This window comes from Haliaeetus albicilla, chromosome 13 (genome assembly GCF_947461875.1).
Source record: "Haliaeetus albicilla chromosome 13, bHalAlb1.1, whole genome shotgun sequence".
Taxonomy (NCBI): Eukaryota; Metazoa; Chordata; class Aves; order Accipitriformes; family Accipitridae; genus Haliaeetus; species Haliaeetus albicilla.
This window is the reverse complement of record NC_091495.1, coordinates 21120812-21136447: the sequence shown is the minus strand read 5'-3', so window position 1 is coordinate 21136447 and position 15636 is coordinate 21120812. Positions and strand designations below refer to the sequence as shown.

Sequence of the window (15636 nt, the reverse complement as noted above, 5' to 3'; positions counted from 1 at the left end):
TTATTATTTCTAAAAAATATTTTTTTATAGCTTTGCATTTGTGTCATGACAAATGGAAACACAGTCACATTGCAGCCTTCTCCAAAAAGCCACTGAAAAAGTGGAATCATTCAGATAGTTTTCAAAATGATTTCTTTTTCTTTTCTTTTAAAATTAACTATTTTAAATAACTTTAAGTAATTAAAAAAAGTGAAAAGGTAAAACAGGTATTCAAAAGCCCCATGTGAAAAGTGTGCTACAAATGATTTTATTGCATCAGCTAAGATCTCTGTGGCACGGCGTGGGATAGAATGGATTTCCCCAAAGCAGCATTCAGCTGCTTTATGCATGAGATAATATCTTCCTATGTTCATTGTATAATTTCCAAGCGCTGCAACAAATAAATCAGAGACACTACAAAAAACCAACATTAATTACTAGACCATGATTTGTCTTTAGAGCAGATTCAATCTGTGCAGTAAAAAAGGCCAGAATCTGATGGAAGAAGTACTATACTGTTATATGCTATACACCCCGAAGGGGGAAGGGAACATCTGAGTCCTAAGCCTTTAGATAATTGTCGTGGTTTAACCCCAGCCAGCAACTAAGCACCACGCAGCCGCTCACTCACTCCCCCCCACCCAGTGGGATGGGGGACAAAATCGGGAAAAAGAAGTAAAACTCATGGGTTGAGATAGAACGGTTTAATAGAACAGACAAGAAGAAACTAATAATGATAATGATAACACTAATAAAATGACAACAGCAATAATGAAAGGATTGGAATATACAAATGATGCGCAGCGCAATTGCTCACCACCCGCCGATCAACACCCAGCTAGTCCCCGAGCAGCGATTCCCCGCCCCCACTTCCCAGTTCCTATACTAGATGTGACATCACATGGTATGGAATACCCTGTTGGCCAGTTTGGGTCAGGTGCCCTGGCTGTGTCCTGTGCCAACTTCTTGTGCCCCTCCAGCTTTCTCGCTGGCTGGGCATCAGAAGCTGACAAATCCTTGACTTTGACTTTAGTTTAAACACTACTGAGCAACAACTGAAAACATCAGTGTTATCAACATTCTTCACATACTGAACTCAAAACACAGCACTGTACCAGCTACTAGGAAAACAGTTAACTCTATCCCAGCTGAAACCAGGAGAATAATAAACCTATAAATGGAAGTTTTGCAAAGTCATATGTCTTATCCAAAAGTAGTTGTTCTGGTTGGTTTTTTTCCATCAGAAAATAAAGACTTATCCCCAACACGAATGCAACCCAGTGCAGAAGAGTTGAGTCTGTACCCTAAAAGACTAACAGACCCAATGAAACATCTGCAGAATTTTACTAAAGGACAAAAACAATCTTACATTTCCCTACTTATGTTCTCAGATACAAAAGCTCTGTTTAAAATGAAGAATGTCCCAACATGATAAAGGTACCCAGAACAGGAAATTCCAGTGCAAATAGTTAATTAAGGCAAAATTGTAAGCAACCGAAAAGTATTGAACAGTCATAAGTAGAGGGAAGACTACCAGCTCTGTCTATTATTATATCTGTAAAGACAAACCTACAAACATATATATGAATGTATGTATATATATACACATATGCATATTATGAAGCAAAAATCTCTATTTCATAAAAATAGAATTTCTAATTTAAGTCTGTTCTTTGCAACAGGAAGAGGCAGTGAATTTGTGTCTTGGTATATATTTTAATTTCTAGGTCTTGGTGTCCAGACCGAACACTTTCCCAAGCCAGGAAATATATTGCAAATTCCTTGGATGAGAAATATACAGAACCAGTCATTTTGAATTTAGAAAAAACTTGGGAGGAAAGTGACACACGAACACCTCTCATCTGTTTCTTGTCTGTGGGATCTGACCCAACTATTCAGATTGATTCCTTGGCTAGGAAGCTTAAATTGGGTATGAAAGTAATTATTCATTGTCATGTGCTGAGATACAGAAGGGTAATCTAAGTAATTTCAGAGATTTTTTTTCTGAAAAGTATTTCTGAGAATCATTCTGTGTGCAGTTGGACAGTAACATTTTCAGTTCCTTTTTAATAAATTGTTATCATCCTTCCCAATGGTGATACTTTTTAAATCCCTATCTGTTAGACAATATTTACTTTTTTTTTTTTTTTTTAAATTCTGGCATGGTGACAATACTGCTTTCTTGTTTTAACTCTTAACTGCAAGCAATGTAAAAATCAGCAATCTGCTTACAAGATTACATCGTAACAAAAATACCCACAAGATCTGCATTTTTATACTCTGGACTTTATGTCTACATTATATGGAAATTTTGAAAAATTGTGCATATAAACTGAGTTGGAAGTAGATACATATATTCACAGGCTGCCCAGGGAAGTGGTTGAGTTGCCATCCCTAGAGATATTTAAAAGATGTGTAGATGTGGCACTTAGGGACATGGTTTAGTGGTGGACTTGGAAGTGCTACATTAATGGTTGGACTTGATGATCTTAAAAGTCTTTTCCAACCTAAATGATTCTATGATTCTGTTATGTTAGTCACATTAATATGTTCACTAATGCAATATTACAGTTATGCATTGTGGTCATTTATATGGCTTCATTATCTACACTTAAAGAAAAATCTAGGTTCATATTTCAAATGCTGTGGCTTACTTCATTAAAATTTGGCACAAATTCCCATAGACAATAATAATGTTAGTCACAGTCTTTCACTTCTACAAACACTGTAAATATTGTGGATGTATATTTTAATGTTATTTTACAAAGTTTTGATGTTTAGAAAAATTATACATAGTAGCATAATATGGTGAAGGAATTCTACTTTCATAAGTATATATTTTTGCATAAAAATGTCCTTAATTATGCTGTATTTATATCACTGCGTTTTTTGACTGAATTGGAATTCTTACTTTTTCTCAAGAAGGTAAATTCATTAATCATATATTGTCAAATATGTTGTAGAATGTCGGACCATCTCTATGGGTCAAGGACAAGAAGTTCATGCACGCAAAATCATACAGATGTCAATGCAACAGGTGGGGAAAAAAACACTGCAATGTAAGTTGATTGTCTGTTTTAGTATTCTTTTACACCTCTTTTGCAGGCAATCTTTAATATTTTGCACTTTCACCTTACTATCAGGCATATCTCAGGGTAGACAAGTCTCCTTGAGTGCCTGAGCTTAAAAAAATTCCACTGTGGGACATGCATGCCAGCGGAGTCCAAGTAAATACTTCTGGCAGCAGTGATATTGAGCAGCTTTGCAAAGGTAGCACGTTCCCTTCTTATCACTATGCTGTTAACCAAGGGTAAAAGGACATCATGTCCTAGTTCTATCCTGCAGGACTGTTGTGGTTTAACCCCAGCCAGCAACTAAGCACCACACAGCCGCTCACTCACTCCCCCCCCCCCCAGTGGGATGGGGGACAAAATCGGGAAAAAGAAGTAAAACTCATGGGTTGAGATAGAACGGTTTAATAGAACAGACAAGAAGAAACTAATAATGATAATGATAACACTAATAAAATGACAACAGCAATAATGAAAGGATTGGAATATACAAATGATGCGCAGCGCAATTGCTCACCACCCGCCGATCAACACCCAGCTAGTCCCCGAGCAGCGATTCCCCGCCCCCACTTCCCAGTTCCTATACTAGATGTGACATCACATGGTATGGAATACCCTGTTGGCCAGTTTGGGTCAGGTGCCCTGGCTGTGTCCTGTGCCAACTTCTTGTGCCCCTCCAGCTTTCTCGCTGGCTGGGCATCAGAAGCTGACAAATCCTTGACTTTGACTTTAGTTTAAACACTACTGAGCAACAACTGAAAACATCAGTGTTATCAACATTCTTCGCATACTGAACTCAAAACATAGCACCGTACCAGCTACTAGGAAAACAGTTAACTGTATCCCAGCTGAAACCAGGGCAAGGACTTACAGGTCCCACCTCTTTACAGGAAATTTTTTTATTATTATTTTTTTCCCCTGATGAGAGCTACCTAGATGTTGCATAATTTCTACTAGATAAAATGGTGAGTAGTGCACATATAGCTGAAAGCTGTAGATATAGAAGGATGTGCTGGTTCCTAATACGGCCTCACATTTTCCTCACATCTGTGCTAGTGAGAGGGTCTCTTGCTCACCAGCAATTGTTTTGGGTTCTTTGTTTCTTTAATTGCCAATCCTTTTGGCTTTGAGTCCCAAGGAAGCCTAAGAATTTCAAAACAATATTTAAGAATTTTTCTTTTAAATATTGTAGTGTATTTTGTTATGGCAGATGATATTCTCAAACAGTAAACACATGAGAAGTCTAAGTAGCAGCTACAGAAAGATGGTAGTTGAAACCTCAAATACAACAGAAAAGTTACAGTGTAAAGGTAGCACAGTCTCATCAGCTGAACGCTTCAGAGTTGTGGACAGTGTTGCAAATGAAGACATACTGCCATAGTTGCCTGTAAACTCAAAATACCAGGAATTAGTCTTATGCCAGTATTCTGAAGGCCTAGAATATCTCCAATAATAGAGACCAGAAGACTGCAAGAACTATATTAATAAATTAAACATATTTTTCACATGACCGTAACCAACAGCTAGTCCTTACTAAACCAGGAGTACAGCACCACTTGTAGTATTCACCTAAATAAACCTGAGCTAACTTGTGTTCAGTAAAAGTTTTAATTGGTACGATATTACCTATTTGTTAACCAGTATATGCTTTCATACTGGTTGAGTGGGAAGTATTCACCAAAAGTTAGATAAAAAGTTAAAGATGGATTCATTATGATATTTAAAACTTAAGTACTCGGAATATATGACATCCGTTAAATTCCCTGGCTCTCTGTCCTCACCCATTAGAGTTCTGGAAGCACAAACAGTGAAAATGAGATCACAACATAAAACACTCTGCAAGAACAAATGTATTTTTGAGACTGTTGCAGGTCCATGATCGAGATCATTTCAGATTTCCATCTGAACTGAACAGTTCTTTTGTCACCTTATTCACTACTGTTTAATCATAAGGAGATGTGGAAATGCTTTTTTAGATTTCTGCAAAGTCCTGTTCTCTTAATCTGATAGACTGAAGTGCTTCAGAGCCTTTCCACGTCTTCGTGTCTTTCATGCAAGAAAAAAAAAGGTCAGGCAATATCAGTTCAGGGAATTCCAATTGTGTTATAGAATCAGAGAATCATAGAATAATTTGGGTTGGATGGGACCTTTAAAAGTCATCTAGTCCGACCCCCCTGCAATGAGCGGGCACATCTTCAACTAGAATGTTGCCTGCTATCTGTGAGATATCTTCATTTGAGGCAACCCCCCCCCCCCCAAACATCATCAGATGATATTTATTCATTTGACCGTAGTATAGTCTGCTTTATTTGTGTTTTTCTATTATGGACATACATAATACTAGTATATGGCCTTTACTGCACACTTTCTAGACATTACTGTAATAATACAAGGTTCTCTAGCTAATGCATCCTTAGTTATGGAAGGTTCTCTATATTGTATCCCAGTAACTTCTCAAGTCCTACCAAATGTTGTGACACCAGTGCTAGAATATAGATGTACACCACTTTGGAAAAAAAGAAAAAAGACATCTCTTTATAGCAGGTGGCGTTTTTTACGATGTGCAAATGCACACATACATCTCTCATACATCTTTGTGTTCCTATGTCTAGAACGGTCATCATCAACTTCCAGTTCACTGGAATGGTGAAAATAGGGCATCCCTGCCTTTCTTTTGCCCTCAGTTAAAAGCACAAGGATACTCAAAACAGCATTCCAGTAGAGCTACTCGTAACAATTTCTGAACTAAATGCCTTGGTGTTGTACACATTTTACAGAGGGAGGGATATGCGAACATCAGATTTGAAAGAACGAAACAGAATTAGTGAATGTGAAGTCATATCTGGGGTTTTTTCCTACCTCTGGCCAGAGTATATAATGTGATTAAAACTGCTATGCTGTGTTACAGGTAGATAATTTTCAAAAACTGACCCTGATTCATCTGGAAATGTGACAAATTGATTAAAGATCTTCCTCAAAAAAGTGGTTCCCCACAAAAGAAGCAAAAAACCTCCTTCACTGAATCTTTTTTTTTTTAATATCTATCAGTTCACCATAAATATTTCAATTATATTTTGTCACCAACTGTTATTTATTTCTTTTTAAATGAGTGAAAACAAAATTGCCAAAATTAATTTACAACCTGTAATGAAATCCACACATCACTGTTTAGAACTGATTAAATAATGTCCCATTTTAATATCAGGCTTCTGATTCACCAGCCTTCTAAACTTATGCTACAAAAACTGATTGAATTTAAATTCATAAGCAGAAGTGCATCGAGATAATAGTCAAAATAGAGCTTTCATGCAATTTGAGAGTTGAATAACATCAAAATTAATATGTGGAGGTTGAATGTTACACAAATGCATTTATTGCAGATAAATTAACTGTAGTTGAAAAGTTTTAGAGTCTTGTTACCACGTCTTTACACTTACTTTAGATTATGTTATTAACAAATAAATCTTAAAAAAGATATATTCCTTAGATTTCAGCGGTTACTTTTCCACTCACATTCTTTTGGATCTGATGGCAGGATTGCTTATCACTGGCGTTTTGCTGGGAGAGGACAGGAATTACTTCTTTTTGCCACTAGGTAGCACTGATACTTTACTTAGAATATTGACTCTGGTTATGTTATTTTCATTGTGAAGTGTAGGATGTGGAAATAACTTTTGGACTAACTTTTCCTATTTGCTTTAACTGTGCCAATATCATACCAAGTCAAATGATAATACATATTCAGGAACAGACCAAAAGTCAATAAAATAAATTTAAAAAAAAAAATTACATGCAAGACCAAATTTGATTCTAATATAGACAGTTGGTTTTAGCATTATGAATAACTTATTCTAAATTGTATATGGTAATGGTTGATATTCTTATTTAGGGAGGCTGGGTGTTACTTCAGAATTGTCATCTTGGACTGGATTTCATGGATGAACTACTGGAGACTCTTCTTACTGCTGAGATACAGGATGAGACGTTTCGAGTTTGGATAACTACTGAACCACATCCTAAATTCCCAATTACGCTGCTACAGGTTTGTTCAACTGTTTAATTCAGGTACCTCATGCCATCAAAATTATTCAAAATAAGTGTCTAAAGGGAAATTAAATAAATGGGGAAAAATATCCAAAACCCCAGAAAAAATGAACTTACCTTACAAAGCAAATACCACTTTAAACAGAAAGGTTACTTACCAGTAACTGAAAGTTCTCAAAAATGCCTTATGTATGTGTGAGTTCACACTAATTCTGTACACAGAAACACTTGAATCAAAACTATCAGGCTTTCTCTGTATCCCTTTTTGCCCAGCCAGATGCCTTGTGAACAGAGTAATGCCCGCAACTGCTCTTAGACTCTTCCAGATTTCCCTATCTGAAATAAAGGATAAAGGGGACAGAACACACAGGGGCAGCATATCTCAAAGAACATCATCTACCAAGAAGTAACCTGTTTTTCTTTGGATAAACTATAAATGGTTGTTCTGTAGATCTCAAGGAGACATTTTTCATCAGTACAAGGAAAATTGCCTAAGCTCTTACAAAATACATTTAAGTCACTTATGATGGTTCCTAGCACTCTCACAGTGGGTCATAATGTTAGTTAATATCTAGTGTAATAGGTGTTTGTTGACACTTCTGTGTTCATAGACCCCTTTCCTCTTAAAAACTGTGGGAGTCTCCTTAGTGGTTCTCATTATCTCTAAATAAAAATAGATATATAGGATGTAAAGTGGGGGAAGGCTTCCTTTCTCAAATCAATCTAGGAGACAACCTTCAGTAGGAAGGGTATGTCACCATAGAAAAACACTGTGTATGGAAAGCTAGCTCTACGGACCTACATTCTCTTGTATTCTCTCAACAGAAGATGAAGTCATTCTGCATCTTCAAGGGGTTTATGAATAGTGAGGTGTATAAACATATAGTTTTGCTAAAAGTGAGAATAGAGAACTGAGAGGGTTGCTAAATAAATCTTCACTGCATTTATCTCAAATGTTTCACATGTGATTTCCCAGTCCATAGTGTCACATTACCTGTTAAAATATTAACATATTCAGGGATTCCAGAAAATGAATAACTGACAAACCAAAGGTCAGCTCCTTCTCAGAAGAAAAGAGAGAATAATTTGCTTCTTTTTTTTATGCAGAAAATTCATCAATAACTGATCAAGATATCCTCTGAAATGTGGAAAGACTGGTTAGCAAGTGTTCCCATTCAGTCCAACACTCTAGTGTGTTCATGTGCAGATAGGTCCTTGCAGAAAACTGGAGCTCATCTCTGAGACAGCTTGCCTGGGCCCTGCAGCCAGAAATAAATTTCTGAGACTGAAGTTGAAAAGTCATTCCTTAAAAATAATTGAAGTTCTTTACCACAAATACGGAGATAGTAAAACTGCCAGGTGAAGTACATATTCATGAGTGTCTTCCATTAAGCGTCTTTCAGAAGTAGAAACAGTTCAGAGTCATGCTTGCATTCAGCCCATGGGCAGCCTGGCATTTACTGTTCTTTCAATACATGCTACCATGTTACCCAAGCCAGCCAGACAAGTACTTACTGTTGGAGCAGAAAAATACTTAGGTTTTATTTGGGTTCCTCCAGCACTTGAAAGTGTTTCAAGGAACAGAGATTCTGGTAAGGCCAGTCTGTGTCTAAACTAATAATAGATTCAAGTGTGGCCCATGAACATTACCCAGCACTAAAATGCAATAGTCCATAGGAGTAAGTAGTTACGACATTCTCTGACGTGAAAACCTGTGCTAACTAGCACTCTTCAAAATAATTTTCAGGTATGGTTTGACAATTAAAATTTGGTAGCAACTATTCCCATTAGGCAGTTTGCATGAAATTAAGGGGCTGTATTCTAAGGGGCTGTGGCAGTTTACTACTAGAAATGCAGATTCCATGCCTGCTGACCAGAGCACCCAGGAACATACTCAGGTGAATCTAATTTACTGCTGAAGACATAGCCACAGAGTTCAGAGTAGCTACTGTGAACACAAAGATCTGATCTGAGGAGAGGTGAGATTTCTTTGTATTTACTGTGAAGTCCTGGGACCAGAAATACAACAGAGTTCTTGTCATCTACTCTGGAGAGTTCTCTTCCATCATTCAGTCATTGAATTAGGGATTGAGAACCATATGATGCCTTCTGAAAAGCATGAAGACTGCTTCCACGTTGTAGATGAAAATTCTTAGATCCATGGACAAGTGTCAGTGATAGTTCTGACCAACATAAACCGAAGGTCTATGTTCAAAATCTTTTGTGGCCCAATCTAGTATACACTCCTTTTATGCAGTTGTTTATAGTAAAACTACATATCAACTTTGTATCTACAATGCTTCAGCTATTTACATTTTATTTATAACTAATAGTTGTGATGTTTTCGCATGTTGCTGTTTTTTGTTTCAGTAAACAAATCCAATTCCTTTATCTTTTTCATATGACAGATTGCTATAAAGTTCACAAATGAACCTCCCCAAGGTATACGTGCTGGATTGAAAAGAACATTTTCTGGAATTAATCAGGATCTGTTAGATGTTAGCAATATGCCTATGTGGAAACCTTTGCTTTACACTGTAGCTTTCCTGCATTCTACTGTTCAGGTATTTCTTATAAGGTTTGCAAATAGTGTTATAATATATGGAGTCACTTTAACAGAGGTTCCTGAAAATACACATTCTGATATTGACTGTAGCATCATGTTGCAGGGCTGAAGCTTTAATTTCTATAATCTGTATTTCAAGGTTCCTTATTGTCTTCATTGTTTTATAAATTTTACACAATTTTCATACTATGGGCATCTAGAATGAGTTTTTTTCTCATCTAACCTTAGGTGTCCAAAAGTTAGTTGCCTGGTGTAAGCGAAAAAGCTCTCACTGTAGTTATTAGTAATAGATAAGCACCGTGAAAAAGAAAATCAGCTTATTTGTCTTAGTCGTCTGTCTATAAAAGAGTGAATCATTGTCTAGAGATGTATCACTCTTTCTGTCCATTGATTTTAAAGGCAACCCAGATGCCTAGCTTAGAGTAGCTGTCTGCTTTCCAGATGGCTAAAATTAAATAAAATCTATCATTTAGCACCTTGTTTTTATCTATTTTATCTGTGTCAATGTGTTTTCTACATTAATTCCAATGCCAGTACAATGATATCTATACTTTGTACTTTAAAGGTATATCTTTTGAGATCACAATAAATACCAACATTTTGAACTCTCTGAATACACCTTCTTGTCATCAAGGATCTCAAAATAGTTAAAACACTACTTAAGCCTTGGGTTCTGTTGAGCTGCTTTTATTTGCAGTGTAGCAAAGATGGAGAGAGAAGGACAGTTTGTTGGAGGTCCCTATTTAGATACAGTATTCTGCATTATTTTCCTCCTTCTACCTTTTTATAAACAGCGAGAAAGTTGTTCCGTGTACTGCCTCAGGATTACACTGTTCATGTGGAACTAGAAGATCTGAGCTTATTCAACCATCAGTACTTTTAAAAACTATTAAAGCTATTCATCTGTTCAGAAAATTTATTTATGGATTGTTAATCAGCAAGCAATATATACATTGCCCTGCCTTTAAACTGACCAATTCCTAATATCCTTTGGTGACAAGATCACTGTGATAAATGTAGCTTAAGAAGTAATTCAGAGAATTTGGTAGAAAACCATTGTACTTTTCTACCAGGGTGTTATTGGTTAATGCTGTCTCATCTGCTTATAAACAATACTTCATTTTGAAAAAATAAAAGGTTTATTTTCAATTCCAGTTCTTTTTAAATATTGTAGCTAAGGTACCTAAATGTTACTTACCTAGTTGTCAAAGAGTGTCAGTCATTGTTGACCTGGCGATTTAAACTCTAATAAACATGTTATCACTTAGTTAATTTTAGAATGTCAATATTACACTGTTTATTCATTTAATGAATGTCAGCATATTCAGCAATTTAATTCTTAACTTCTTGGATTAATTTGTTATACGTTCTGAAAAAAATCATTAAGCAATGTAGCTGTAGTGGCTGAAATAAAATTGTGAGAAATCTAATAGTGTTGAATATTTAAAATATTTGGGCTGCAGATTATATTCTCTTTTGTAGTCAACTGTTTTTCTGTTACTGCAAGTGTTACCATTTTATTTTCAAATATGTATGCAATAATAAATTTGAATAATTTTATTATTTATAAGGTGGCAGCCTTATAGTAAAGTTGTAAATTTTGAAAAAGGTATATTGAAACAATACAGTGAAACAATAAGACAAAAGGGGCAACTGGAAGCCTTTGGATAACTAAGCATTAATACAGGAAGTTGAAAAAGTGAAACTATCATTAGTAGACAGTATATGTAGAAAAAAAAGAATGAAAAACTGCAGAACTCAGAATTGTTGAGTGTGCTGAGAATGCAGAAATTTGGCAATCCTTTAAATTAATTAATATAAAAATCTAATCACACAGACATGAGACATTTCAAACCTATGACTGATCCATTGATTAGTAAAGGTAGCAATAAATTATTCTGTTGCTTTTTCTATAAATATTTATCCCTCATGGTGTAACTTAACAATAAACTTTGTTTATTACTGATGTGTACAAAGGCATGTAGCAGTTTCCTAGGCTAGCTTTCTTCTTCAGTTCAATTCTTTACTCCATTATTACTATTATTATTGAACTTTAATAATGAAACAAAATTATATGTCTTTGCATAAACATATTTGGTTTTAATTGTATTCCTAAGGAACGACGCAAGTTTGGGCCTTTGGGTTGGAATATTCCCTATGAATTTAACTCAGCAGACTTTACAGCCAGTGTTCAGTTTATGCAAAATCACCTAGATGAATGTGACATCAAGAAGGTGAATACTAAAAGTTGCATACAGTATATTTAATTGCTTTGTACAACATCTGTTTTTTCTTCATGTTACTATTTATAATAGTTTATTCATTGCTATTCTTTCAGTGCAGCTTCTAATGATCAAAGTTCCAGATTCTCTGTAAGACAGTCAAGCTGAAATATTTTGTGTGCTATCATCCATGTAAAAATATGTAATAGTTAAGAACTTCAGAATTTCATCTTGGTTTCTTTCAATACCTTATCTAAAATATTAACAATATCTGTTTTGGAAAGGGAGCTAAAATATTTACAGAGTTTGGCAGAGCCAATCAAACTTCTCTATGGCTGCCATTTGGTCTTCTACTATTTATCAGGGAATAATGTAATAGAATAGCTATTCCTTGCAAAGCAGCACTTTGCCAATAGAAAGATAAGAAACTGGGGGAAGAGCAAACAAAAGAAGAAAGAGGAGAGGCAGCAGCAGGTGAGAGTGATTTCAGGTCAACCAAGAAATAATGAGATACATTTCTAATAGCAGGATCAAGCTCAACTCTACTATAAAATTATAGGGCTGAGCTCAGAAAATACTTTAGAAACAAAGTATTATTTTTTGCTTCCAACAATGATCTTTTCAGCTTACATTGCAGAGCCTTATGAACTTCAGATGATACTGAAATTACAGGCTGGATACCTTCTTCTTACATGTTGTAACTACAGTCTCATTTACTTTACTTGCATCCAGGGGATATCATGGAACACAGTACGCTACATGATTGGAGAAGTACAATATGGAGGCCGAGTCACAGATGACTTTGATAAGCGTCTTCTTAATTGCTTTGCAAGGGTAGGAGATCTTGAAAACACAGTTATTTATCATTTTTATTCGCAGCTGCAATACAGGTATCAGAAGACCTTCTTTCTGCTGAATATGCACTTCTCCACCAGTTCATAAGACTCTTCAGAGTAAAATTAATTTTTCAAGACATCTTTCTTCGGCAGTGAGGTTCTTCCCCTTGGTTTCTCTCTAGTGAGGAGCAAAAATTATTAAAAAGACTTAGCTGGAACTCAAACTTAGAACACATAACTCTTAATGATTTACTCGTATATTCAAGTAACATTAGATATAGTAGCTAAAATAAGAACCCTAATGCTCCAAGAATAAAAATGAGATTAAAAAACTCTAAGTAACAAAGTAATTGTGGTTTTTTCCCCTCTGGATTTTTCACAGGTGTGGTTTAATGAAAAGATGTTTGACAGCACTTTCTGTTTTTACACTGGGTATAAAATTCCAGTGTGCAAAACTGTGGAACAGTATTTTGAATACATCCAGTCACTCCCTGCCGTGGACAGCCCAAAGGTCTTTGGTCTCCATCCTAATGCTGATATTATGTAAGTAGGTCTCCACATATTGAAAACAGAGACTCTTTCTTTTAGTATTGGCAACACATCCCTATGAAATGCTTAGGTAAAGTATATTTTCCACAGGAAACCTAGGATTCATGTGAATTTCACTATTGAAGTGGAACACCTGATGTGCATGGTTATGAATGCAGTATCTACAGCTACATTTTACATATTCTTTTAAAGCAGTTGGAATTCTTATTACTTACTCTTTGTGGTTTTAGAATTATTTTTTTTTAAATTTGAAAGCATTATAAAACTTTTATATGAACATGATACAAGTTCTACACAGTTCAACTAGAGAAAGTTTCTAATGTTTGCATTCTGTTCCAAGTAGTACATTATTTTTCTGTGCACACTCATTAAATGATTCTCTCGATTGTCATTTGGTTTACAAGCATGCCTTTGGATGTAACTACAATCTTTTGTTGTCATCAGTCCTGCCATTTCTATTATTTAAAAGAGGCTTTTTAACTGCACCATGTACTAACTCCATTTAAAATTTTATCTTTGACTTAATTCACTTTTTCATTCCAAATAATGTGTGTAACAGCTTGGCTTTTATTTTCTTCAAATGTTATATGCCCTGTGAAAGGATATGAGTCATCATCTTTTTTTTTTCAATGAAGTTCTTAATAATTCTGCCATAAATTATTGCATTTTCATTATGTCCATATTCATTGTTTCTTAACAGCTTTTTGTATTTTTTAAACAAAACAGATGTTATTCAAATGCCCAACTGCTGTGGAAACCTAATATCTTCTAACATTTTTGGACAAAACAATAATTTCCCACAATTTTTCAGTCTCAAATTTGAGAGGCTGATGCCATATCAAAAGCCCAGTTTTCTAAGCATGCTGTGAGAACAGTACAGTTTTATTGTCAACTCTGCCTAGCACCTACCATTGTAAATATATACTTCTGAAGAAAAGAACCTAAGAGTAGATTCTGTTTCAAGTCATTTTCTGATACTTGCAAGACATCCCTTCCAGAACTGATTAAAGAAAAGCCAAGATTTAACAGAGAACTAAACAAAGTCCTGAGGAAAGACACACTTTGGATCCAAAATTAGGCTTGCAGGAGGGCTAATTTAGAGGAGGGAACTTGAGACTAACCATGTTGGGGGAGCTTTAGTGAGTAGGAACAGCTGTTTAATTTCTCTGTAGTACTGAGTTTTTCTTCCACTTAGTACACCAGCATATTCCTGCTACTTTAGTCCTTCTTCTGAAGATTTTCCTTTGTAAGTATTTCTTTAGAGTTAGGGGAAAATGTTCAACAGTTTCATGCTTTTTTCCATGACTTATCACAGTCTGTTATAGGCAACTATGCACATGTATTGTCTGTCTGAATTTCATCTTTGACACAGACCAAATAGATTAGCATCTCATACATTATAAAAAGTTCCATTCAAATTCTCCTTAAAATATCCTATCAAGTCATCTCAGAGTATGCAGAAGGCTGACTGCTAGAATTGGAATCCTGAGACAGCCAGGACCTCTCCATGTTACTATTACTGAGAACAAGAAAAACCTTATCTCTCACTAATTTAGTGGGACAGTTTTCCAGTTCAGCCAAAAGCTCAATCCGTTGGTTCCAACTGAATGTCAATACTTTCATCCACTTGGGATTAACACCTGAAGTCATTGTGATTGATTTTAACTTGCTCTGTGAATCTTAGGCTCAGCAAAGGCAACATAGTTAACAAGTACCTGAGTAGGCAAGGAATATTCTCACAATCTTCTGTCACAACCTGTTCTCCAATTGGTTTCATACTGAAGCCTTAAATCTAACTAAATTTTTGTAAAGCTGCTTCAAACTGTTATTAACCAACTGAAGATAGAGCAGAATCTTCCATTGTCCCTTGGTGAATGTAAGGTTTTAAATACCATGTTGCAATAGATATTGCTGTTTCCTACACAAAGCCAAGGTAATGTTTCTCTCAAACTGCATTTATTTTTAGTTTTAGTTTCCAGTACAGAAAATTCCTGATGGCGATCAAACTATGATAGGTTGTTGAATCCAAACTCTGTGTAAGAAAATATTCTTAATAATACTTTTCTGAGCAAATCAAAATCCATAGAAAATTCCTTCTTTTTTTCTTCTTATTACACAATTTGCTTTGCAATATTGCTTCAGGAAAAACCATATAAACAGATGTAAAGTGCTTTATCTTACATACACACTTTTAGGCAACATTGACACTGTAAATGAGATTCATTTAATGTTGCTTTAGCTTCTTTTACGGTTATCCAAGACTTCCTTTACTGTGATAGAGAAAAATAGATCCTTGTAAAGTGCAATTCCTCTGATCACAAAGCAGGCATCTAAAATACATGAGCTGAATCATGCTTCTTTGCATTACC

General features: G+C 35.5%; 1 protein-coding gene across 1 annotated transcript in view; it reads left to right on the top strand.

Moving 5' to 3' along the window:
- Nucleotides 1-15636, top strand: part of DNAH8 (dynein axonemal heavy chain 8) — a 158301-nt gene that overhangs the window by 134373 nt on the left and 8292 nt on the right. Inside the window, exons 78-84 of the mRNA XM_069800374.1 lie at nucleotides 1707-1909; nucleotides 2943-3016; nucleotides 6940-7092; nucleotides 9503-9658; nucleotides 11778-11894; nucleotides 12615-12716; nucleotides 13101-13261. Of these exons, the coding sequence (XP_069656475.1) occupies nucleotides 1707-1909; nucleotides 2943-3016; nucleotides 6940-7092; nucleotides 9503-9658; nucleotides 11778-11894; nucleotides 12615-12716; nucleotides 13101-13261 (966 nt within the window). The remainder of the gene's footprint in view (nucleotides 1-1706; nucleotides 1910-2942; nucleotides 3017-6939; nucleotides 7093-9502; nucleotides 9659-11777; nucleotides 11895-12614; nucleotides 12717-13100; nucleotides 13262-15636) is intronic.